The sequence below is a fragment of the Hipposideros armiger genome, unplaced genomic scaffold (genome assembly GCF_001890085.2).
Source record: "Hipposideros armiger isolate ML-2016 unplaced genomic scaffold, ASM189008v1 scaffold_257, whole genome shotgun sequence".
Taxonomy (NCBI): domain Eukaryota; kingdom Metazoa; phylum Chordata; class Mammalia; order Chiroptera; family Hipposideridae; genus Hipposideros; species Hipposideros armiger.
The window spans coordinates 1,136,226-1,163,522 of record NW_017731607.1 but is presented as its reverse complement, the minus strand read 5'-3'; the positions used below and the strand labels follow the sequence as shown (position 1 = coordinate 1,163,522).

At 40.5% G+C, this 27,297-nt stretch overlaps 1 protein-coding gene across 1 annotated transcript in view; it reads left to right on the top strand.

The window, feature by feature from the left end:
- PCSK1 (proprotein convertase subtilisin/kexin type 1) overlaps window positions 1-25,776 on the top strand; it is a 37,488-nt gene extending 11,712 nt beyond the window's left edge. Inside the window, exons 6-14 of the mRNA XM_019656288.1 lie at window positions 4,112-4,200; window positions 7,335-7,507; window positions 8,517-8,729; window positions 11,224-11,324; window positions 17,883-18,116; window positions 19,322-19,479; window positions 20,817-20,950; window positions 21,948-22,106; window positions 22,676-25,776. Of these exons, the coding sequence (XP_019511833.1) occupies window positions 4,112-4,200; window positions 7,335-7,507; window positions 8,517-8,729; window positions 11,224-11,324; window positions 17,883-18,116; window positions 19,322-19,479; window positions 20,817-20,950; window positions 21,948-22,106; window positions 22,676-23,056 (1,642 nt within the window). The 3' untranslated portion in view covers window positions 23,057-25,776. The remainder of the gene's footprint in view (window positions 1-4,111; window positions 4,201-7,334; window positions 7,508-8,516; window positions 8,730-11,223; window positions 11,325-17,882; window positions 18,117-19,321; window positions 19,480-20,816; window positions 20,951-21,947; window positions 22,107-22,675) is intronic.
- Window positions 25,777-27,297: the final 1,521 nt, after the last annotated feature.

The window sequence follows — 27,297 nt, the reverse complement described above, 5'->3', positions numbered from 1 at the left end:
ATCTCCATGTGCTCAATGCAGTAATATTGACCTAAAGTTGTTTCTCTGGATGGTGCCCCTCCAGAAGGCCAACAAACCCTAGGAAGGGAGTCTGGGGCTCTTGGACTTGGCCTCAATTTCTGGGTGTATATTTATTTCTTGAGGAGAAGGGGAGGCTAAGAGAGGCTTCCAAGTTACTGCTTTTTTCAATACCACTTACTTCCTCTAGGGCTTATTTCTTAAAGGGGTTAACTGCAAACATCCCCTAGAAGTTAGAACATTCCAGTAACAATGGAACAGGAGCTATGAGGGAGTTTCCTTGAAGGAAAGTGGGATATCTCAGGAACTTACAGCAGGGTCCCCCAGATCAACTTTCAGCCATATCTCTTAGTCAGGGCTGTGAGGGACCAGAAGGAACTTCTGTTCTTTTGGAGCATGACCGTGTTATGTTAGCCTGGCTGATAGTCATGGCCTTGCTGATTACCCGTATAGAGGGTGACCTTGAGGAAATCACCTCTCTTTGCCTCTATTTTTCATTGGGTCTCCTAAAATGAGTGACAAGACACCTGTTCTCTACCCTCCTGAAAGGCACTTCCTAAGGAAATGGCAATAAATGCTTGGAAGAAAGGGGCACCTTTCTTGGAATTAAGTAAAAATGACAACTCCCATCTCACTCCCTTGGTCAAGAGTAAGAGAGAAATCTGCTGACAGCCTCACGAGGAGACTGCTAGCCTCTTTCCTAGGCAGTGTACCCTGGGTCTGGCCCCAGGATCCAACATAGGTTAACACTTACGTGGTGGCTGCATGATTGATAGGTGAATACTTGGTGAAATGATATTCTCTAGAGTTTCCCTGCTAATGAAAATGGGGACTCTCACATCACAGTATTTACAATATAATTCTCCCAACTCACAGATCTCCAAACGCCCCCAAGGAAGCCGCCCATATAATCATACTTATTTTATGCCCGAAAACGCTGAGCTTCAGAGCACAGCCTGCCATGGACCTGCCACATAGCATAGAGCTACTGTGGCATAGCCAAACCGTGAAGAGTGCAGACTTTGCAGCTAGATTTAGGTCACGTATTAGATCTGCCACTTAGTAGCTGAGCTACCTTGACTTAATTATTTAACTTCTTTGTGCCTCAGTTTTATCATCTATTAAAAAGGGATAATAGGAGATTATACTTCATTTGGGTTATATGAGGATTAAATGAGCTTATATACAAATTGGCTTGGATACTGCCTGGTACATTGAAAACGTAAGTGTTTGCTATGATGATGAGACGACGATGATGATGATGATGACATGAATGATGATGATGATCAAGGCTTCTCATTTAGGACTAAGGTAGACCTCCTTTCAGTGAGAAATCAGCATGACAAGAATAATATCATGCGATAGGAGCAGAGGCAGAGACAAGTCAATTTTCTGAGCCAGTTCAGAATCTGCTATTTAAATATTACACTATAAGCAACTGTTAGGGTCCTCTGGACTATCAACCAAAAAGGTGGCATCCCTATCATTTATCAAAGGTATAATAAACAATAGAGTTATCCTTCAACCATGTTGTCAAAAATAAATCCCTCAACTTTAGAAAATGAATGGTCCCATTTTATTTTGTCCTTAGAGCAGTTGGAGACCTATTTTCTCCCAATTCCAGGGCATTATGGCTCCAAACTATCTGTGTTTCTACTGTTCTTTATTACTATGTAAATGACATTAATAGAACCTACATTTGAATTCTCATCTGCAAATCAAAAGAGGAATCACTAAATAATAAAACCTTAAAAGTGCAGCAGGTAACTCACTATTAAGCTGGCATGAATCTATATTCAGTATTTCAATACCAATTACAGATTATTTTTCTAGTTAAATAACATGTGTGACAAGGATATTTTAACCAGCATAATAGAAGTCTTTAAACTATCTTGTGGAATAATTTTTTAAAAATCAATTTGTTTAAATGCCAGTTACTACCATTGTTCTAGGATAATAGAAGGTTCTTTTATCTCAGAGTCTGATTTAAGGAAATAAAAAAGCTACAGGTCTATAAAAAATTACATAGAACCGCTTTGATGAAGTCTTCCCTTTTTCTCAAGGTGTGGAGGTGGAAAGTGAGGCTAAGAGAAGGAAAAAATATCAACCCCTATTTGTAGGATGATCCTGCTGTACCTTTCAAGAAAACAGTCCTTAGTATATAAGGAGCGATAATAGGTCGTGTCACATTGCATTATTTTTAGGACAGAAGTACAATGCTGGAGATGTTTTCCCATGGGTTGATTCTGTTGGGTCAGGCTGAAGATTTTGCTATCCTAAGCCCTGTCTCCCATCCTGTGTAAATGGAAATACAGGCAGTGGTGACTTAGGGGAGGAGTACATTTCCCAGAGGATGAAAACTGAATTTTTCCTTCTAGAAAGGCAAAGAGGACTAATCCATTCAAGAAGCTGCCTTCTATGTATTTAATGTGCATACAGTTCTCAGAAAATGGTCAGGATAGCTTCAGTTCCGAGTGAGAGAATCCTAACTCAAAGATTAAGTAAAATGGGGATTTAAAAAAAAAACAAAAACATCACCCAAGGCATGGTCTAGCTTCAAGCATTGCAAGATCAGGAGCTCAAATAATATGTCATCAAGATACCAGCCACTATATCTCCACCTACCAGTGATGCTCGCCTCAACTTAGCTTCACTATCAGTAGAATCTTGCCTGGCAGCAAGATCCACATGGCTCACATGGAGCTTAAAGCTCAAGACTAGAGAAAGAATATAATTCTCTTCCCCAGAATCTTCATTAATCCTTGAAAGCTGTCTGGGAGAAGGAGCCTCATGATAGAGAGAATCACAAGGAGTGAGGGAGGGCCACTTCCCAAAAGGGGGAAATTCTAGGAGACAAAAAAGAATCAGATGTCTGCTGCTCTAGGGAAGACCTTGAATTAAAGATAATTATATTGTTCTGACTTAGGATTCCTATCCAATATTTGGAAGAAACAAGAACATCATTTAGTGGAAGGAGACCAGGAAATCATCTTTGGTGCTTTAGGAAAAAGAATAAGTGAAACGGAATGATTTTGGGTGACCCAGTCACTTCTGGATTTTTATATTCCTTACCAGGCTACATTAATAGATGTCTAGGGTGGAGGTGTCTAAGAGTAGCTGGTTGACAGACTTGCTCAGAGCTAATCCTTCCTCTCTTTTTTTCTATGTCAGCATATCTAGTCAACAGCTCCTCCAACAGCCTTCACAATGCCCCAGATGCTTCCATCATGGAATAAAGTCATTAAATAAACACATTTACATTCAAGTTTTCTTGACTTACAGGCCCTCCGGAGGTCAGGGTGGTGGTGGGAAAAGACAATTATTATCCCCAGAATTTCAGAATTAATGCTTTGAGGGTGGACCTTGGTCTGTTTTAGAGCTGGATTCCCCCCTCCCCCACCAAATACTCTGAAATCATAGATTACCAGACTGCAAAAGCAACCTTGTTCAGGCCACTGGCTCTAATCGGAGGTGCAGAAGCACCCTGGTTTCCCAATTAGCCTGTAGTGTCTTCTTAAAATCTCCACCTCCTCTTGGTACCAGAAAACCCTCAGATGTTTTAGTGCGGTGTACGGTTAGAGGAGGAGAGGAACTTGGGAAAAGGGACTCTTCTATTGTGTCCTACTACTGCGGTCCAGGATAACCTAATCCAAGGAAGTCACTAGAGGGGTAGCAAGGAGCCACTTCACTACCAGAAAATATGGAGCAGAAGCCATTAATTTGGAAACAGTTTCTGCAAGATTCGGAGTTGCTCATCATCATATCCATAGCTAACACGTACTGGGTGCTTACTATATATCAACCACTGTTCTAAGTACTCTATACACAACATCTCAGGTGATGTCAGAACCCTTTGAGGACAACTAACTTACCCAAGGTCATACCACTAACTAGTGGAAAAAGCTAGAGTCTGAACTCTAGCTCCTGTACCTGTGTCCTTCATCTGATACCTACAACTTTATCGAATGCTGATGGGAAGGAAACCAAGAACAAGGCGACAAAAAGTTAATGTATCCATGTACCATGGATTCATGTACAAAGCAAATGTTTGTCTTCATTTATGTTTTATAATTTCTATCTTTTTAATCCTCAGACATGGGACCAGATGTGCAGGAGAAATTGCCATGCAAGCAAATAATCGCAAGTGTGGGGTCGGAGTTGCATACAATTCCAAGGTCGGAGGTAACGCAGAGGGCTGTTCCTGTGGTTTTGCACTTCTGATATGAGTCTAGTGTCACCTGGTATAAATGAGATGGGGAGTGGGGCTTTTCAACAACCATTGGAAGAAATGAACTCCATGCAAAATGGGCAGCAGGACTGGAGTGTGATTTGCAAGCAAATCAATGGATCTGGATTTCTAGAAAATGATAGCTGAATATAGCCCATACGTCTCTGTGGGGGGAAAATGGAAAAGTTGAACAGCTTTGCAGCCCTATCGAATTTTCTCTGTGTCCTGATTTAGAAAGGCTTGTTACTGAGTGCCCAGGAAGCAGAAGGAGGAGGTAAATTTAGGCAGACTTTCCCTGCCTCTCAGTCTCAATTCGGTAGTTCTTCATTTCATAGCAAGGAACAGCTTTTAAAAATAAAAAGAATATATTTGTTACATAAAGAAGCCAAAGGTTATCTTTAATAGCAAATATTTAGAATCCCTAGTTTTTTTTTAGTCATTGGCTTAATGGGGAAACATGGTAAGTTCCATCATGGCCATTTAATAAAAGAACTATTTACAAGAGTTAAAAGGAAACCAACAAAGGCTAACGAATGTGGGTAGATGTCTAGAGGATCAAGGAGAAGGAGTCAGTGGAAACTGGAGTGAGAAAGCTGTGGCCATAGGCGAGAACCACTGGAGAGGGGCTATTGCCCTGAGCACAACAACGGAACTATTTCTAGGCAGGGAGGATCAAGCAGAATGAGTACCTCACTCTCCCCTCATCCCTACCCCTTGCTGCTGTCATAAGCTGGCTGAGCCCCATGGGAAGATAAGATAGCCCACTGATACGGTCCTTGTTCCCATGGAGAAGGGTGGAGAGTGGATTTGTAGGGGCTCACAGACACTGTATTCCTCTTTTAAAACCAAATAAATAGGGGCCGGCCAAGTGGCTCAGTTGGTTAAGAGCTCTCTCAAGAGTGTGAGGTCTGTGCAACAGCAGTTCGATGCCCAGCCCAAGCTGAGCTGCTGCTGAACTGCCAACAGGTGGCAAGAAGGCTCAGCTAAAAAAAAAAAAAAATCAAATAAATATACATCCTGGCATATATAATGCCTCACACTAACATAGCACTCTCTTAGATTTTGTCATTCCTAATTACTTTGATGCTAGCATCAGCAAAGTGCCATGTTAATTTAAAGAAAATGAAGGCAGAAGCACAAATTGTATAATCACCTAGAAGAAGAATTCACTCTTTAAGTCTTGATCAGCTAAGTAGCTAATTTGTGAGAGAATCATCTGGTCCCTTCATTTTATAGAGGAGGTATCAGAAGCAAGATTCTCCAGGAAACTGGCAGTGTGGAAGTAAAACACAAGGCTTCTCATTCCAAGTCTACATGATTGTTTGCTTTTTTTCTTTTCATTACTCCATCCTTTGATAGCCTAGCCCCAAGTGCATTTTTTTATAATAACCTTCATTTTTAAGCACCTACTATATGTCCATCACTTACTCTACAACACATTATAGGCAGTGTATTCATTTGGGTATTGGATCTGGGATTCCAGTCCTGGCTCCCCAGTGTCAAGCTATGTGGCCTTGGGCAAGTCATGGTCCCTCTCTGGCCTCAGTCCTTCCACCTATAAAATAGGGAGAATTACAGAACCCACCTCAAATGGTTGTCCTAAGGATAGATGAGTTCATAAGTTTAAGGCCTGCAGAAAAGTAGCGGCATATATTATCTCCTCAATGCATGTGAGATGTTATCCCCATTTTATAGTTAAAGAAACTGAGGCACAAGGAGGTTAAGTGATTTGCCCCATGATCATGCACCTAGTAAGTTAAAAAGCTGGGATTCTTTTTCTCAAATGCATTTTTAAAACAAATATGACTTTCTTTACTTTTATTTTTAAAATATTTTTATTGGGGAATTGGGGGAAGGGGAACAGAAAAGTTGCTCATTTTTTGTTCTTCAGTCTAGTTGTGGAGGACGTTGCCTCACTGGCCCAAGTTGGCACCATCATTGCGCTCTTTCCAAGCAAGGCAGATCAGTCGCCTGCTTCTGGACGGCCGCTCCCTGCGGCTTGCTGGCCGCTCACACTGGCTGCTGGCTACACACGGTAGCCCATGGCAACCTACTGCCACAGGGGCTGCAGCCTACGCCGTCGCGGGTGACTCAGGGCAGCCCAGCTCCAGGTTGAGCTGTTGTTCAGCATCTTAGCTGTGGAGGGCAGTGTCACTGGCCCTCATATGTGGGATCCGAACCGGGGCCCTCTGGCGTCCCAAGCCAGCTCTTAACCATCGCGCCACTCGGCCAGCCCAAATATGACTTTCACTGATCATGTCAATTACATGTTCTTTTACCTATACTCCACAGTAAATGATAGTGTGAAAATCTAAGGCTATGTAATCCATTGCATTATTAGCCTGAAGCCAGTAATAACCAGGTTACTGCCTGGATCTGTGTGAACCGCTTTTGCCTTCCTGAGCCTGATGATGGGCGACAGCCTGTTGGAAGGCACAAAGAGCTACCGCGTCTGCCTCCTCCTGATGAAAAATGAATCCCCCTCAGGAGTGAAATCCATGGCAATGATTTCATCCTTGAGATTATTGAGAAGAAAAGGAAGCATGTTCCTTGAAAATGTTTCTTAGCAAACACATAATAGAATGGCCTCTGGGTTATTTTTAATCAGTGCTTAGAAACAAGAGTTCTTTCCTTATTTGTTAGCTTCCTATTGTGGGCAGACCTTTGCAAGCTGCGTGGTTTCTGCTACAGAGTCATTTATATGGCACAGGTTGGGCCACAGCTATTTGTGGCAGAGTCATGGGCAGGTCTGTCAGGACGGGGCTGTTTGATGCCTCTTTCTAAAAGCTCTCCTGTCAACTTCAGGTTATTGGCAGAGTGGAGAGAAGGCAGACATTTTGTAATCCACAACAACCATGGCCACTGCACAGTGCATACAAGTTATCTCTAAAAGGCAGATAAGAAAGCTTCTAGAGGCAGTGACTTTACCTTTCTTTGTGCTGCTAGCAGCTGGGTCATGGGATATCCAGTGATTACCCTGTTTTTGACTCTTTTCAGAGTCTTTTAAAAAATGCATATTAAGAGCATTGTGCCTTTCTACATGTACATACTGACATCAACTTATGTGTTTGTTTGGGTTGGTGTTCAGGCATAAGAATGCTGGATGGCATTGTGACCGATGCTATTGAAGCGAGTTCCATTGGCTTCAATCCTGGACATGTGGATATTTACAGTGCGAGCTGGGGCCCTAATGATGATGGGAAAACTGTGGAGGGGCCTGGTCGACTAGCCCAGAAGGCTTTTGAATATGGTGTTCAACAGGTAAGATGCTTAACATAGACCTACCTGAAATGGAACCTGACCTTTTGGGTATGAGGAGAAGGAAGAAATTTTAGCTTATATGGAAAGGAATGGTTGTGAATTTCTTGTAGTTGCTTATGACTTGAAATGCATTTAGAGAGCCATATCATTCTTCAGAGGGATGGAAGTTAAAGTTTCAGAGATATTTTTTTCCCTATTTGGATCTGACATTCAACAAAGATTTATTACTATTAAGATATTTACTTACGGAATGCTTGGATATGTACTTTCTCATGTTCCTGCTGTTTTTAAATTTTTACACGAGGTAAACTACTACCTATGCTTCTTTCAAATGCTCTGAAAATGGACTCATAAATATAGCTCTGCACATGCCTGGTGAACACGGGTGCCTTGGTTGTGCTGCTCTGTCGCTTGGGTTTACTGCACTGCTGCCAAGATTCTAAGGCCTTGTTCCGCACAGGATGAAACAAAAGAAGAAACTTTGGAGAGCACAAATTGAAAAATCGGAGAAAGAGTAGCCTTGACGAGTTCCATTCAATTGACGAGTCCCTTTTAAGGCAGCTGCAAAGCAGATCTGAATAATGCCTGATTTTGCCATTCTATCAGTCAGCCAGAAGACTCAAGCAGAAAGAAAGAGAGGAAGTTCAAAGATTCAAGGGTAGTGCTATAAGCCAAGGGAAGAGTGAAAGAATATGAGCGCGTTCCAATGGCCAGACTATGAAGCCACATAATAAAGAAAAAGAAGGAAAGAAAAGCACTCGCTCAGCCCCATCCCATTGAGGGCCCAGATAAAGGAGGGCTGGCAGAGCCAGAACCCTGTGGCTTGTAATAGGAAGTCCTGTGAGACTTCCAGTATTGATGCTGGAGGACCTAGAGTTGAAAGAGACTATAGATCACGGTCTCTGAGAACTCCATGCATGTGTCTGTTGGGGATTTCATTGTGGGGGGAGGGGTGACAGTGACCGCACTAGATGATGATGGATGTGATATCCTCTGGCTTTTCCTTTAGGGGAGACAAGGAAAAGGCTCCATCTTCGTCTGGGCTTCTGGGAACGGGGGGCGTCAGGGAGATAACTGCGACTGTGATGGGTACACAGACAGCATCTACACCATCTCCATCAGCAGCGCCTCGCAGCAGGGCCTGTCCCCCTGGTACGCTGAGAAGTGCTCCTCCACCCTGGCCACCTCCTACAGCAGCGGCGATTACACCGACCAGAGAATCGTATGTTGTTGCTTTTGTTTAATGCTCTCTGCTTAGGTAGAAGAGCGTAGCTTGCATTCAAAAGTATCCTTTGGTCAGTACCTTTGGTAAAATCGATTTGTTTAAGCTTCGTGTCTCAGCTGGGGAGACTCATGTTTTACTCACTAAAAAGGCTGGCATCTACTGGGAAGTTTTCTCTCAAAGGGATAATGATGCCTCTGCCAAGAGGATGTTGCCTCTCAGTCATTTTTAAACTCAGCCCCGAGAAGCCACCAATCTGTCATTACATTGGGCCGAGACTCCAATTGTCGATTTGGCTTGTGTGATGCCTCCCTGAAAAGAGCCTTAAAGGAGATTTCGGGGTTGTAGGGGCTTTATCACCCTGTACTTATTGATCTTTTAATAGCAGGGATATGGTCTGGCTTGCCCTTTAGCAGATGATAAAAATACAGAGCGCACACCAGCTATGTCTCCTAAGAACAAACGACCTGCAGGAAAATAAGAGCTTAAATTTCCCCTGAGGTGAACTTCTCAGCATCCAAATAAGCAGCTCAGGAAAGTTAGATGCTCAGAGAGCATCTCCAGCCCACGCTTGGCTGTGCCTTCACGTCCATGAGTCAGACTGCCAAGGGCAATTACTGGATTTCCCTTCAAGGGCATGGTGAGGAAGGACCATTCTGGGGCCTTGAGAACAGAGGGCACTTTTAATTTAAAATTGTAAAGCCCCCAATTTAACTCCTGACACAGAAAGAACCAACAAGCTAAAATATGTAGATCTTAATCTCAATGAAATAACAGGTTGCGATCCAATTAGACTGTGGGTGACCCCATTATAATTAGACCTTAAAGTGTTTGTAAAATTCATATTAACAGCATCTCAACAAAATTCTTAGAACTGCTGCCTTCTTCAAACAGGATCAGTATCCTAGAGCTCTGCCTGCTTTACCAATCTACTCCAATTTAGATAGTACAACTGTGGTCTCTACTTAAAAGCACTGGCCTCCCTTTCATGCCCATATCTTCAATTACACAAATAATAAGACAGTGATGGTCTACCCAGGGGTTCTTTATGACAGACATATTTTATAGCTTTTGAATGTGGCATATCAGACATGTTTTCCACTTGTGTTCAGAGCCAGCCCTAAGCTGTCGTCCACTGTTGCTTTTGAGAAAATGGCCTGTAATGCATTTCAGAGTCACTCTTTCATAGACTGTACCTCAGTGAACTAGTCTGCGCTGAAGTAGGAGGGAGCATTTCTATCTTTGCAAAGATCCCTCCTTAGGTAAATCAGCCCTAGGAGGGACAGCTGGTGAATTCTATTTGAGATGGCTGTGCTAACATAGCCTTGTCTTACGCAAACCTCTTCGTCAGCGCAGTCATCTCTGGGGGTTCATTTGCGTCAACAGGTAAAAAGGGCAACCTTGCTTCCTCAACCCTCTGACGAGCAAAGCCACCATAATCTGAGAAACTCAGCGACTCCAAGTGGGAAGCCAAAGGAGGTGATAATAGAACAAATTATTTTTTTACACCTCTCTCCCACACATTGAAATCTCTAGCTTAAAACCACAGTGCGGGAGCCTGAGTGGGTGTCTTGTTAGCGATCCTTTGGCCCAACTACTTGTTCAACCAGCAGCACTGCGGTCCTTAGGGCAGACTGACTGGAAGTCTTTCGGGTTTCTTCCCTTTGTCTTGGCAACCTCTTCAATTAAGCTAAAATGAGTCTGGGTAATTCTTTGCATGCAATAATATTGTGTAAAAAATGCTTTCGCAGACAGGATCTCATTTCAGCCTCAGAGTAGGAGTCAGGAAATGTCAACCTCATTGTACAGACGGGGAAACCAAGTGACTTGCCCATGGGACACGTCTATTGAATAGCAGTTTTAGAATTTGGACCCAGGTCTAAGTCTAGTACATATTCCACTTGAAAACCTCACATTTTCACCAATGTGCAAATGTAGACATTAACTCATGGGCATCCAATTATATCAACAGTGAATGCAGACCACACACTACACCAATTTTGTGCAGGTAGTTCAAGTGGCCCAAATTAGAATGACTTTATGTTCTTGTGCTGGAGAGAGTCAAATGTCAATACGAAGGCAAAAAGGGATTTTGCATGAGGCAGAGTTTCTAAATATGCCAGACCAAACACAATGGACCCGATGATTAATGGGCCGGCTTGATTCACAGTGATTCTGAAACAGTCCCCTTTGTCACAGACAGCATTTCGATTGGGAATCTCAGAGGAGAAAATATTCATAGTGGGAGTACTGCATCCCCAGAAAAGGCATCCTGATGCCAGAATTACAGACAAGTTGCATGTAGAGGAGAGTGAGCTAAAATATCAGCAGATGGCATGCATCCGCCTGTGGTTTAGAGGAGGAAGCAGGGGAATCGAATCAGCTCAGTTTCCTGATCACAGCAGATGCAGTGCTCGGTATGGGTAACCCCCGGGGACAGAAGCGCACGCTTCACATGTTCTCCCACGTTTCTTTCCTTCCTGGTGCCACCCAGACGAGCGCTGACCTGCACAATGACTGCACGGAGACCCACACGGGTACCTCGGCCTCGGCACCCCTGGCCGCTGGCATCTTCGCTCTGGCGCTGGAAGCAAAGTAAGGCCCAGAAAGCTTCTGATCTCCTTTACTAAGGCTGCTTCTCCTTGTTAATGACCTGTATGTATTGTTCGCTGAATACATGGTTACGATAGAAAACCACAAAAAAGAATAAAAGCAAGCTCTCTTCCTGTTAACATCTCAATGTAGATTTAATGCACGCATATCTTACAAAATTGGGATCTTAATCCACGCATTATTTTGTAATTTTTTAATGCACCCTGTTATATGTTAAGAGCACTTTCTTATGTCTAAATCAATGTTCCTTGACCTTTAAAATCTCATGCTTTCCTCTCAATTCTCCTCTGACTCAGCTGCAAGACTTTCTCACTTCTGTTTATTCCCACCAGGAAATACTTTGTTCAGATAATTTCCTGTGGGTGGTATTAGGAAAGATAAGTTTATAAAACATCCTTATTCGGGTTATATAAGCCCAGTCTTAGAGCTGCTATAACATGTCAGGGGACATGAGAATCAAAACCAGGATTTTTATCTTTTCATAGTATTCCATTATATAAATGAATATGTTATTTATATTTAATCATGCTTAAATACCCTTGTCCATAAATATTGGTTGTCATCTCTGATAATTTCCTTAGGATAAACATTCAGAATAGAATTTCTGGGTTAAAGGGCAAGTATGTCTTAATGGTTGAGATATATATTGCCAAGTTACTATCTAGAAAGACTGTAACATTTTATATTTCCACTAGTAGTATATGTGTGAAAGTGCCAGTTTCCTACACCTTTATTAAAGCGACTTTTATTACCTTTTAAAATGTTTGCTATTTTGATACATGAAAATGTTATCTTGTCTTCATATGCTTTTATTTAATTACTAACGAAGCTCAGCACTTTATATCCTTTGGCCATTTTATCATGTGTGATAGCTTGTTTATGACCTTGATTTTGTTTTATGGTCTTAGTTCAGAAAAGCTATTAATGCCTGGTTAGTTTGACATTTACCTTGTCATTTTATTTCTATGTAATTTTTAATGTAATGAAGTTAATATGTATACAATTTGTCAGTCTTCTTTCTTTAAGGCTTGTTCCTTAGTTTTTATACTCAGGAAAATCTTTACAACCCCAAAATTAGATAAATGTTTATTTTATATGTCTTTTATTATGCTTCCTTTACCATACTGAAGTCCTAAATTCCCCTGGAATTTATTTTTGTGTCTGATGTTAAAAAGGGATGGAACAACATTTTTTCCTCATAATAGGTACCCAATAGTCCAATACTTAATACAGAGGGAAAACATCTAATTGGTTTACATTGTATATCCACAACTTTTATTGTTCCTCATTTCTAGTTTCTAATGTTGTGTGGAAAGAAATATTTAAATGTCAAGGCAGGTGCTATGGTTGCATGATAGAGGAAGCGATTAAACTTGTAAACTGCTATCCTTCCTAATAAGGATGACATCCTAGAAGAACACCATATTCTTCAGAGAGGGAACAAAGCAGTATCCTCAAGTTATATTCAGTAGGAAAGGTTTACAGTAACAGAAGCGTAGAACACCTTGACTCCTGCCATAGGTGGAAGAGTCCTGGTTGCTGAGTCTTTGTCCAAAAGAGTTCAGAGTAGCTCTAAGAGCCCTGGGGCCACCTGTGGAGTTATGGTTCAGTCCCTGGATCTCAGCTATGAGATGGCCACAGTGGCTAAGCAAGATGGGCCTAGGAAGGCTCATACCAAGACCCTACCTCCTTGGACAAGCTGGGATGTCTGGAAGGGAAGAGCAAATCCAGGTGCTCAATTAGAAACAGAGAGACTTGAAACCCCGGGGCTCAACAGAAGAACTGTGTTTAGAATCTGATTTCACTTGTAACAGGAAGGGAATAGATAGCGGGCAAAGTCTATGGGCACGAGCTAAGATTGGCGTCAGGAACTCCAAACCAAATATGAGGAAAAATAATCTAAGCAGCGAAAAGTACAAAGAACACCTGGCTTCCAGTTCTAGGCATATGACTAACTCTGTGAGTTTACTCGTAGGCAAATTAATCCCAATCGAGGGCTCAATTATTTACCATCTATAAATTGGAAGGGGCAGATCAGATTATTCTTTTTCAAACGTCTTCCTTATTTAAGATTCTCCAAATTGAAATTGAAGGTGTCAGCATATATAGATCATCCAACATGAATTGCTGAGGTTGGTGGTGAGAGGTCCAGATTGAGGCTGATAAAGGAACATCCTAACTCTCAGGTGTTTATGAGTTCCTCATAAAAGGCTTCTTGTCACAAGCTAGCTACTTACTGTGCTGCATTAAAGACCATGTAGCTGGAGCACAGGGGAATGGAAAGAGGAGAGGGAAAGAGAAAGAAGGGTTTCTCATTCAAATGTGACAGGGGAACTACTTGACCAAGAAGAGTGTTTCTCAAACACCAGCATCCATAATAATCACCTTGGGAGTTTATTTAGTATGCAGAGTCCCAGGCTTTATTGCCAGCAACTCAGATGCAGAAGTTTCTGGTATTTGGCCTAGGAATCCCCATTTTTAACAAGTATCCTAGGCAGTTTTAATGCTAATAGTTACCTTACCCAAATTTTGAGAAACAACTGCTATAAAGAGCTAATTTACAACGTTTTTTTCCTGCAACCTCATCCAGCTGTGATTGTGAAGATGCCCATCCAAGTGCTTAATAGGCATTAACAAAACAGGAGTCTCTTGGATCAATGCCTGTGGCACCATTATTATGTTAGTATACATAAGAAAGATGGCAGACAATAACCTCAGTTTTCTACGGAGAGAGCAAAGGAATCAATAATTTTTAATAGAGAGCAAAAATTCTGTAGTGAAACATTGAATCCCTTTACATCTTTGGAGATATTAAACAAACAGATGAACTAGTCTTCTGTTTTCATTAAAGGCTGGAGGAAGGGAAGTAAACTTTCAATGATGCATGAAACCTTTGGGTAAATCACATCAAAAAAATCCTTGACTCAGTGGGTTGTGAAATGTTGGAAAGTCTCCAGGTTAGAAAATTTTCAACACACTGGGCTGATGTAGGTGTGATTAGAGGCTGAACTATGTAGCCTCTAAGACTTTCTCACTTTAGAATTTTGTTTCTAGATTATTTTACTTACAATCTCCTCATTAGAAGCAATGCTTAATATCAATGTTTATTTGCGCAACCCTTATTTTCTATAAACACAGGCTTGATTAGCAACCCAATGCCATTTAAAATTTTTTTTTAATTATTGTGGATGCTGTTGAGCACTAATTAACAGAGGAAGGCTGTCAGGAATGAGATGCACTATTATTATTAGCAGCCCCGTTTCGTTTATGAAATGCAATCACACAAATGAAGAATAACTCTGTTAAGAAAATAGGCTTCAATTTCCAGATTGCATGACAATGAAGCTCCTTTGAATATTTTGCAAAGAATCAGTCAAGGAAAACAAAAAACAAGAAAACCTGCAACTAAATGTAAAATAAATGCTCTGCTATCGAACTAGAGGAAGTCTCTATGCTTTGCGTACGATTACCGTGATTATCAGGACCCTGCCTTATGCCTCCTTAATCCACTTCCTTATCCCACCTCCATACACATGCTCACACTCACAGTCCAAATAGGAAAGTGGTGTGTTGCCCATTGACCGTCTTCATAAGAGGCATTTACCTAAAATTTCCTTTAAAACTCTGAAAGGAAGCAAGACTTTCAATAAACTGCTTTATAGGACAGAATGTTTCCACATTAAGAAAATAACCATTTCTGCTCAGCTAATTAATTGTCCCTGAATGTGGGATGGCCAATGTGGAAACAAGATCTGCAATGAGGTATTTATGATATTGGGTAGACAGGAGGTCTGAATAGTAAGGAATTCTGGAGATTATTATATTCAACCCTCAATTCTTATCGATGAGTCAAGGGAGATAATGTGACTTGCATAAGGTCACACAGGTCTTTGGTAGTAGAATATAGTTTAATGTGCCTTCTACTGCTCCCTGTTCTGACTCCCATGATTTCAAATGACTTCTAATTGTCTTAGATATCTGCTTGTATTCTTTCCTTCAACTCATTATTTTAGCTATAACATAGAACTAGCTAGACAGTTTTTTCAAATATAGATATAAAATCATGCCCTACCCTGAGATATTTTCACTCAGTAGGTTTAGGATGGAACTGAGGAATTTTCAATATTTACAAGCATATGAGGTGGTTATGGTGCAAGCACTTTGGAGCCCATGAGAAACATTGAACGGGAGTCTAAGTCACTCTCTGGGGTTAAGTGGTATGTTGACAGGAGCTCAACTAAGCTGAGAAAGCCTGCTGAGCTGCTAAGTGTCAGAGCAGCCAATGAAAGCAACAAACCAAAAATGAAAGAGTTAAGCCTTTGATTGCTTATTGTGATGGCATAAGCCAGAGTCTAAACCCAGAGAAAATGCTGACTTGCGGTCCATTTCCCCCCCCCACCGTGGAATGACGCCCCAGTCAGGGGTCAGGTGGAGCAGCACATTCATGGGGGTCATCCCACTGTTGAGGATGAGCCCAACAAAGGGCTCTGGTAGTTTTATGGACTCTGGGGTAGGGCTTGGGTTAAAGTTAGGAGTGGAGAAGTACTGGGTACTGAGTCCGAATGGGGAAAAACTGCCTTCAAGGTTTACCCCACTCCCCAGTGAGGAAGCCTCAGCCGAAGAGCCTGAAGAAGACCTCTGCCCCAGGTCTCAGATAAGGAGACTTAAGAATGAAGGCCTGGGGGTGCTAGGAATGTAAATATGGGAAGAGCTTGACCAAGGAGTCCTGAGTGCTGGACTCCAGCTCCCCGGAGAGACCATGATGCCCATCCTGTGCCCCCAGGCTGGCGTGGGCGAGCTTCCCTGCGAGGCCTGCCCGTAGCCTTTGCAATGCCTGTGAGGAGGCCTGGGCTGTTCACCAGGAGCCAGGCTCCTCAGTGTGTAGGAATGCACATTGCCTCTTTCTTGTCACCCAGGACAATTTAACCAGTATAGTATTGGGTCTAAGGAGGAAATAGCGAATTGAGCCAGATTCCTCTGAAGGTTGTTTCACAACCTAAGATAGAAACCTTGAGGACTAAACACTCGGGCATTTATGTATTAAATAATGCTTGATTGGCTTTGACAGAAACAGTGTAGGTCTCAAAGCTAAGGAAAATCTTGAGATCTTGAAAGACTAATGACTAACAGCAATAAGTTTTAAAATTGTATTAGGGCTAGTTGACACTTAGGCACATTCAGTATTTACTCAGCACATATTCTGTGCCTAGAATATTTCTGAGTGCTAGGTACACATCAAAAACAAGACTGATTAAAATCTCAGCCCTTCTCATAGCTAATTCTAGCAGGTGAGACAAGCGTTATTAATATACAAAACAAATGAGGTGCCCAGCATGTTCAAAGTTGTTAAGTGCTATATAAAGGAAAAGGTAGGCAGATACAAGGAAAAGAGGGCTCAGGAATATGTGGGGAGAATTGAAATTTTAAATAGGGTGATCAGGAAAGGCTATATCAGCATTACAGTAGACCCAACAACCCCACACATCTCTGACTTATCTTTATATTGTTGCTAAATTAATTTTATTAAGACTTGTGATTAAAGCATTTCCTTGCTCAAAAATCCTCGGCGATTCCCCGTTGCCCAAAGGATGAAGTATAAGCTTTTCCTGGCAGTCAAAGCCCTCACCTTCCGGCTCAGTGCTCCCCATCAGCTCTCCCTGCTCCGGCAAACCAGACCACTCACTGTACTTTGACCACATCCTGTAGTTCCCCCCTCGCAGGTTTTGCCCCACTCCTTCATCCTCGTTTCTCTCACTCCACTTCTTCACTTTCTACCCACTCTTCAAAGTTCTGTTCAAACACATCCTCCCAGCAAAGCCCTCTAGGTCTTCCCATCTCCAAAGAATTCACTCTCCTCCAAATTCCTACAATGCATTATGTCATGAACGCAGCATTTGAGAGATATATTATAGTTATAAAAAGACTTAGTTCTTGTACTGGATTAAGCTCCTGAAAAACAAAAACCACCTCCTTGAATATCATCCCCACAATATTCAGCATAGTGCCTGGTTAAGAGTGATCTCAAGCAGCTAAGAGTTTCTCAACACTTTTGGTATATAAAGAAAAGAGGCAAAGAGTATCTGAGTAGATGGCCAGCCCATGTCTTTAAAATCTGAGTCTTCTTAAGAAGGAAGTCAAGGCCTTATCTGTGGGTACAGAATGCTGAAAGGGCCGAGGCTGTTAATGGGCAGCAGGAGACTGGAAGACACAAAGGGGATATGCTGTCATTTTTAATTTTTGCTCCACTTAAATTTAAGTAATTAGAAATCATGGGCCAAATCCTGCACTTCTACAATCCTGAAGACAAAGTTTTACTCATAGTAAGAGCTTAACTTACATAGTATGGGGAGAAGTTTTAAGTGCTGCATTTTGAATTTTGAATGGAAGACATACCAATAGTAATAAACACTAAAATTATATAAGTACAGTTACAAAAGGGACTTCATAATCTCTGAATAGAGATGCTTATTTTTAGCACTTGCTTGTGCAAAGAAACTTCATTTTGTACCTGAAAGATATTTTGGGTCACTTTCCCTCCAGTCCAAATCTCACCTGGCGAGATATGCAGCATTTGGTGGTGTGGACCTCTGAGTATGACCCGTTGGCCAATAACCCTGGATGGAAAAAGAATGGAGCTGGCTTGATGGTGAACAGTCGATTTGGATTCGGGTTGCTAAATGCCAAAGCTCTGGTGGATTTAGCTGATCCAAGAACCTGGAAGAGTGTGCCTGAGAAGAAAGAGTGTGTTGTAAAGGACAAGGACTTTGAGCCCAGGTGAGTGTCTCAGGAATGATGAACAAATGTGTGCCCACGGCACTATGTGATATGATGTCTATCACTTTTCTCACCCACCCTTCTGAAGTAGATGGAGGTAGCATGTGCCATGTTCCCTGTGCCTCCATGAGGAATTATTGAGAGATCAAAGATCTGCAAATAACATTACGTATTTGCACTTTCCTCTCATAGCCTACCTACCATCTAGCAGTGAGTTTAAGATGCACCACTGTTTTATATACCACTAAGAAAAACCATTGCTAATTATACTATTATCACTCATCAATTTTAAGAATCATCTCAAATTTAAAGATATTAAAGCGTTTAAAAAATGCATTTTAGAATTGATGAAATACAGTTCTGGCCAACCAGCATTATCTAAAATCTCTTTCCTCAAGCGCCTTAGTTCATGCCACAGTGCTATGTGATCATGGCTTTTCTTTCATGAAAGATCCTTTATCATATTGCTTTTACATAGGCCATATCTGGCCAACCACATCTGGCCACAGAAGCAGAATCTGCTATGACTGTTTTGTTGATGCTATTGTGGCAACCATGATTATACTGAAGATCCATTCACACAAAATACCCAAGCATGGGAGGCTTGGGGGGCATGCATTAGGAAGATAAAATCATTTCTTCAGAAGATCTTCTTAAAAGGGTCTATTGCAGTAATAGACCACTTTGTGATGGGTTCCAGGCAAACCTGTCTGAATCTGACTCCATAGAAAATAGCATTATATTCAAGTGTCTGTGCTCTTTACCATTCATATTTTCTTATCTTTTTCTTGTGGTCAGAACACTTAACTGGGTTTTCTATTCTGTTCCATTGGCCTATATGTCTGTCTTTATGCCAGCGCCATATGTTTTGATTATTGTACCTTTCTAATATATTTTGAAATCAGGAATTATGATGCCTCCAGTTTTGTTCTTCTTTCTCAGGATTGATTTGGCTATTTGTGGTCTTTTGTGGTTTCATAAAAACTGTAGAAAACTTTTTTTTCTATTTCTGTAAAAACCTTACCATTGTCTATGGATTAAAAATCATTTTATATTATAGCTAATCTTGAACTGGGTTCCACTCATAATAGGGAGAGACAACAGTTTAGTTGAGTATCTAGTCAGGACTGATGTGTACATATTTGCATAAACTGCAAGGAAGAAGAGATACACTTTATTCACTGATGATTCTTTAATATATTTAGAGCCCTGAAAGCAAACGGGGAAGTCATCATCGAAATCCCAACAAGAGCTTGTGAAGGACAGGAAAATGCAATCAAGTCCCTGGAACATGTACAATTTGAAGCAACAATTGAATATTCCCGAAGAGGAGACCTTCATGTCACACTCACTTCTGCTGCTGGTAAAATTTTCTTTAAACTTCAAAAATTTCTTCTTAACCATTTATTTAAAAGTTTTAAGTGTAAATTGAATTATTTCAGATCAATTAGAGTTTTTGTTTATTTATAGGACTAAATCTCCCAATAGATATTTTCAGGTCTTAAAAAAATATGGTTTTGTTTTTTGTTTTTTTTTTTTATCAGCACTTTGTCCTGCTCATTCCCACTGGTCCTTTGATAAGCAGAGAATGAGGTCTATTCAAATAATGCCAGTTAATAAACCTTTCTGGAGTTACTCATTTTGAAACTGTGTTCATTTACCCAGGTCACTGATTTATCATTCTTTTCTCTCAGGTAACACATTAGTGAAAGCTACTCTGATAATTAATTAATAAAGCTGACAGATTAATCAGACACATCCAAAGGACTAATTAAAAAACTGAGAATTCTGATCCATGAAAGAGGGTTGAGAAGACTAACAAATTTTCCATAATGATATGATTAAGGCAATATGATATGATATATGGACATTTGCTCTTTCCTGAGAGGGTACTAATTCAGATGAGATCTTGGATGGGAAAGAACTTGTAAACACAAACCATAATCCAACCAAAAGAAGCTGTCCCAAAACTCTTTCATGTTGTAGTAGGATTCAATCTCTGACTAAATTCAATCTCTACAGGTGATGTATGAGGAAAGATATTCTATCTCTATAATCACCTTCCAGGGTATGAACTTCTTAAGAGGTTTGGAGTAGGCTCTGTTAATTGACCTGAAATATTGGTGGGATGCTTTTTCATTGATGGCCCTATAGTTCATTTGACCCTTTCAATTAGAAACATTATTTATTGATCTATAGAGAGCTTGGTTTTGCAAATTTAGAGTTACTCCTACTACCAGTTTTTTAATGACAAGAGATTATTAAATTAATGTAGCTTAATTTTTTATGTCTACACTCGATTATAGACTCAGGCACCTATTAAATTTTCAAAATTCCCCCTTAAGTTTCAAAATGATAGTTCCATTAAAATGTATTTTAGGTCTTTGACTCTCTTCTTTAATGTAGTTTGTAAATGTAGTTTTCTGAGTTCTCCTTATTCAAATAAAACTTAATCAATATACTCACTCATTTATTTTTCCACAATATTTATTGAGAACTTATTATATTCCTGGCAATGTGCAAAGTACTATGGATAATTTTTTTTTCATTGTGAATATCTCTATCCTGGTCTTATGCTCAAATAGAAAATTTGGAGGATGAGTCTCTCCAGGTTTCATTTTCATTTTCAGATGCGAGAGTGTGTCCTACTATCATAACTGTTAGGACTTTCATTAACTTATGTTTGTTGCATGAAAATAGGAACCAACACAGTTCTATTGGCTGAAAGAGAGCGGGATACATCTCCTAATGGCTTTAAAAATTGGGACTTCATGTCTGTGCATACGTGGGGAGAGAACCCAGTAGGCACCTGGACTTTGCGAATTACAGACATGGTAAGTATGAATGAAAGGCTGCAGAAACACAAGCTTACTTTTAAACACTTTGAAGGAGTTTGAAGGTTGTTGTCATTGTTCATCAGGGCCCTAAGGAACTTTGGGCACTCCTTAGTAGAAGTAAGGAAAAGGTGTAGTGTTTTAAGTCCTGCCCACTTGGCTGCATAGATTTAAAAAAATAAAAAATGTTAGGCACTGGCCATAGAATAAGGAAAAGAAGATATTCTGATACACACTGTGACAGACTGGGGCAATCCAAGTGTTCCCCTGTCAGAATATAGCCAGCTACGTGACCTACTCAGCCACCAGAATGAGCAGTATTCACAAACATAGTCAAATGCTAGACCAGCTTTGCTATGCCGCCCTGCTGGGTCACATGACGGAACTTTACAAATACTTCCTGCTATTGAGAAGTAGCTTTCTATTTTATATCAAGTCTACAAATTGTACTTTACACTTTTAGATTTTTTTGTTGATATTTTAGATTTCAGCACATTATTTTTAACATAGTTATTGAGCCTCTGAAAAGTATTACCGTTCCCATAAATATATGGTTTTTACAGGCTGATTAATGCTGGAGGCTATTTATAATGCTCCAGAGAAGCTGATTTTTTTCCCCAGTGGAATGTTTCTGCAAGTTGATAATTGGTAAATATAATTCTATTCTTAGAAGTTACAAGTCAACTTTTCAAGAACACACCCAATACAGAAAAGGATGTTCATTTAGAAGAGTTCTTTTTTAATTAAATGAAGCAATTAATCAGTGTTTAAATCCTTCAGCCTGTAAACTGTCAATTTTCATAGAAAGAGTGAATCCATTGATTGACTCCTTTGTACACAAGGCTCTACACATGGAATGCACAGAATTTTAAAAGTACATTTTAACTATGAAACCCTTTGCAGCTGTTTTGAAGGAGCTTGTTTTACGTCACTCAGAACATACTCTGAAAAAAAAAAAAAAGAACATACTCTGAAATTATGTGTACTTATTTCCCAGTCCGGAAGAATGCAAAATGAAGGCAGGATCGTGAACTGGAAGCTTATTTTGCACGGGACCGCTTCTCAGCCAGAACACATGAAGCAGCCTCGTGTGTACACGTCCTACAACACCGTGCAGAATGACAGAAGAGGGGTGGAGAAGGCGGATTTGGGGGAGGTCTGTGCTGCTGTGTTCTTCTTGGCATGCCCTTTTTTGAATTGTAGACTACAGAGTGAGTGAAGCTGCCCCTGACTTTAAGGCAGGGAGTGAGTCAAACATGGATGGGGAAGAAAGAGACTGGGCGTGGTCAAGTGTTTATTTCCCCCCTAGGATGAAGCCCTATTGTTTCATTCACCTATTCTTTCATCTAGGATTTGGATATTAAAATTAATGAATTCAAAATTATTAAATTCTCTAGCATGAATTCCATTCCATTTGTCATAGGGAAGGAGACCACTTACACTCGTATATACATAATCTCATTCAGTCTTCAAAACCACCAGAAATGGAGGTATTCTTATTCCCATGTTATAGGTAAAGTCAGGGAGATTAAAAAGGTGCCAAGAGCACATCAGTAAATGGAAAACTGAGCACTGAAACCTGAGTTAGTGTGACTCCAAGCCTAGTGCTCTCTCTACCCACCAAACTGCCTCTCGGGAGCAGGCGGTTGGCATGTGTGGCAGCTGGCCTGGCTGGCGCTCGATACTGAGCCTAATTCCCTTTGTTGGTGGCATTCTGTGTTTCAGGATCATCCCGCAGAAGACAGCCTGAAGGAGAACGCCCCAACTGTCAAAAGTCTCAGCGGCAGCAGTGTGAGCAACAGAAGAGACCAGCTGGAGGAGGAGGGAGCCCCGTCGGAGGCCATGCTGCGGCTCCTACAAAGTGCATTCAGCAAAACCTCACCACCAAAGCAATCACCAAAGAAGTCTCCAAGCACAAAGCTCAGCATCCCTTACGAAAATTTCTACGAAGCCCTGAAAAAGCTGAACACACCTTCCCAGCTTAAACACACTGAGGACAGTCTGTACAATGACTATGTGGATGTTTTCTACAACACGAAACCTTACAGGCACAGAGACGACCGGCTGCTGCAGGCTCTGGTGGACATTCTGAGGGAGGAAAATTAGAAAAAAAAGTCTGTGGTCTTGAGTTGGGAGTAGTCATGCTTCTTCCTTCCCCGTAGCGTTTGCCTGTGTCTGAAGTGGTTGTTTCCGTCATTGAGTCTTATGCTTATAATATCCTTTGTGGTACTTTTCTTTCACTTCCCCAACTGGACATTTGGAAGGGATGAGCTCAAATAGGAAATCCAGCTTCTTGAATGGATCACAGAGCTTTCAAAGCACGTCTTCCCTGCCTACACAAGTAAAATGGCAGTTCCTTCGGAGCCACAGCTCGCACGTGGTCCGCGTACCACATTAAAATGCTTCTGTGGGCCTTCTCATTTAATTTCTCACAATAACCAGGGCCATAGGTTAATTTGGAAAAGTAACCCGCTAAGGATGAGAGGAAGGAAAGCTGTTCTGATAGCTTGTCCCCTGCCTTTGCTCTGTAGTTCTTTGAACTTTGATGCCAAAGAAGGCTTTGGAAAGTCTCTGATGAAACGAGTTCACAATTAGATGCATACCCTATCTTTTCTATTCCAGAGTAGTACTTATTCAGGAGTGATCATCTGGTCATTTGGGGGAAAAGCTGGGTTATTTAGATCCAGAAACAGACAGTAAAATCTGCGTTTTCTGGTTGGAGCATTTTTAGGACATTATTCTTTGCTTAGTGTGCCATGTATGTATCTAAAGGTGACTGAGACCCATGCTGTGTGCTCTAGGTCTTCCTCTATTTCCCCTTCTGAAGGTTTTCCTCACCTGTCTCCTTTCTCAGCCACAAATTAAGTACTGCGAGAACTAATTTATACTACTTTCTTAGAACAAACTTACATGTGGGACTTGCCAAATTGCTAGTCATCTTTTTTTTTTTTTAGCAATAATAACAGAAAACCACTCATAACATAGAGAACCAATAAAATAACAGGGAAATATTCATAAAGGGAGAGCCAATGGGAGGTTTTGTTTGTTTTCAAAATTGTATTCAAAAGAACAAGTTTTTCTAGATCTTTGAAACTGAGTGTTCATTCCTTGACACTAACGGTTCTTCCCCAATCTGAGAGCTGACAGTATCCAAATTCTCACCAAATTGCTTCCAAGCTTCAACTCAGAGGACACAAGCTGGCAGCCCATGGGCCACATTTGTCTCTCAGGTAGATTTTATTTGGCATGTAAAATGTTTTTAAAAATGTGAGTGATTATTGAATAATCAGATAATCTGAATAGTCAGATTTCACATAAAGCCTGATTCTCAGGCCCATGTTCCCTCATGGCAACAGTTGCCTGGAGCTGAGTAGCAGCTGCACAGCTAAACTTGAGTACCAGGTCCCCAAGGCACCCTGCTCCACGCCACTTACGTGGGGCACCTCACTGTCAGCACTTGAGAAGCATTTTATTTTGCCCACTCCTCCACTAAATGAACATGCATGAAGTGTAAATGCATTAGGAAAAAAAGATTCTCAACTTCTTTCAGGCAGGATCTGTCTGATAATCAATCATAATGAGAATTTGCCATGATTTAATTATTGGTCCCCAAAATGTTATTTCAGACTCCCGAAAGTACCTCTGATATGTAGTTTGATGCATTCATTCACTATCACCTCATGTGGATGCTCATCTGTACTAATTCATTAACTGCCACCCCCCTAGCTTCCCATTCTCTATATGCTCACGAAGACTCTGGTCCCCCATGATGCTGGCACTCTCTCTTTGGGTTTGCTATCTGCAATTCTTCCACAAAGTTTGAACTTCATCAGGCCACACATGAACTAGACCAGGAAGAGAACACTAGTCTATCGCTTTAGTTTGAAGTGTGGTTAGTAAGATAAAATTTCATCCCCTGGACTACTCTATATGAATTTGTGCAGAATACAGTTATTTCTAGAACAGTATCCATGATGCTTTGAGGATGTTCTCCTAAAAAAATTGTAGTATCACTCTGTCCTTGGAAGTTTCACATATTGTTTGATACAGAGTGTTGGATAGAATTTTGAAAATTGCAGCACATGGAAAAGTATTAAAGCTGAAAAGGACCAGAGAGTGATTAGATAAATTTTCAACTAAAAAGCAAAGCTAAGGCCCAGAGAGGCCAATAAATAGTAATAACAGAAAACTCACCCTTTCCCCATTCTTAGGCTAGTGCTAATTGTATGAAGCTTTCTTTTTCATGCTTCTAATAGTTTCTCTTCCTGGTTAAAGCCCCAGCCAACTCATTGGATTGTCACCAAAGGTTCATTCTAGAGAAGCTTTAATACTTAAATAAAGTCATGTTTGAATGTTTCCAACCTGGAATATATTGTTTAGGCATAAAATATTTTTGTTAGTCTTTCTTAGTGACTGTGTTAATTTCTGTGAAAATGTAAAAGAGGAAACTTATATAATCCCCTCAAAATTTTAAACTATATTTTCTTTACAGGTATTTATAATGTACCAATGCTTTTATCAAACAGAATTTTAAAAGGCATAATATATTAAAGAACCAAAATTTTCCTGAGAATAAGAAAGTTTCATCCAATAAAATATTTTTTGAAAGGAATGTTCCTCTGTCAGTAAAAAAAAAAAAAAAAAAAATGTATGTGTTGTGATATTAAAAGTGACATTTGTCTAATAGCCTAATAATACAATGTGTAGCTGAGTTTAACGTGTGATCTTAGCATTCTTAAGGGAACTCCCACATTATACACTTGATGTATTAACCAGAAAATGTACAATATGCTTATAAATCAGAAGAATAAATGATTCCTCATTAAGTCGAAAAGAAAAAAAGCTCATGTTTCCAACAAAAATAGGATCTCCTCTTATTGTGTTTCCCAAATAAACTGCAAAAAAGAACAGTGGAAGGTTTACATGAAGATGTTAATTCTTTTTTAGAAAAATGGGCTTTCTCAAAGGCAACTTAAGAATCTACTTGAATAGGTATATTTCATTTTTGTTTATAACTCAATCTTTCACTTTCTGACAACATAAAAAGTTGTATGAGTGAGCCTTAACTGAAGTGTTGAGAAAAAAACCCTAAGCGGATTTACTACTACTATAAGAGAGAGATGATTTGCAAGAGTTCACTAAACATGACTTTGTTTATAGGCCAGATTATAGCACCTAAGCATTAAATCCTTCCCAGAAGCCCCCAATTCCCAACTTTGATATCCTGCCCTCAGACCCACTTTTCTCTCTTGCTTCAAATCCCCATCCCTGTAATTTCCACCCACCATTTCAGAATCTGACCTTCCTATCTAGCGGTGTTGGTTTCCTTCAGACTCCATTTCTTTCTAGTAAGTCGTAATTATTCAGTCAAACTAAAATACTCATATTTTTTTCAAGAATTCCTGAAGGATTGTTCTAACCAGCTTTCGTCCTCCACATTCAGCCATCTTTAAAATCGTCCCACCAGGAGGGTTGAAGATATGTCTCTGTCTTCCTCTGAATGCCTGTTTGGTAGCTATTAGATTAACCGTGTGCAAGCTTCAAGTACAAACACAAGTATACACTTTTGTCCCAAGGATAAACCTTAATTCCTAAATACAAATTTGAACCCATAAGGAAGAAGAATAATGTTTTCTAAACTGCCTCATAATTTTGCAAGGCTATAGCACTAGCACACATGATGATGATGGTTATTCACGCCATTCCGTCTGCCCTGTGGACAGTACTTTCTTGGCCCATTAATATTGACCTTGATCATGTGATTCACTTTTGTCAGTAGAATATTAATGGAACGGATGCAAGCAAGAGCCTTAAATGGGCTTGAACAGTTTGGCTTGGCTCTTGCTTTTCAGCGAGCCCATGCTATGAGAAAAGCATGCTTAGGGAACTACTGCTCTTTCAGCCTGTTTGCAGAACAAATGTATATGCAGCAGACTCACATTCTGGAACCAAATCCAACCAACTCACAGCACGAAACAGAGCTGCCCAGATAAATGCCGCCTAAATAAGCTGAACTTGTTATCTTGGCAACTTGTGAATACACGAATAAATGCTTATTGTAAGCAACTGAGTTTTGGGGTAATTTGTTACATAGTCTTACTATGTCACAAAAACTCACTAAGAAAACAGAAGTTCTGTTTGTTCATTCTACTGCCAGTACCACCCGTTTCCAATTGTGCCTTGTTGAGCCTATAATCCAAAAACAGAGCCAGTATTAAACCATACACCTCTCAATGCTGATCCCATAGCTAAACAAAGACCCTGCCCAAGCTTTGAAATTTTCATTTTTAAAGGTTTGTCTTAGCTTAGCTCCTCCGGAAAGCAGAGCCTCAGGTAACAAATGACTT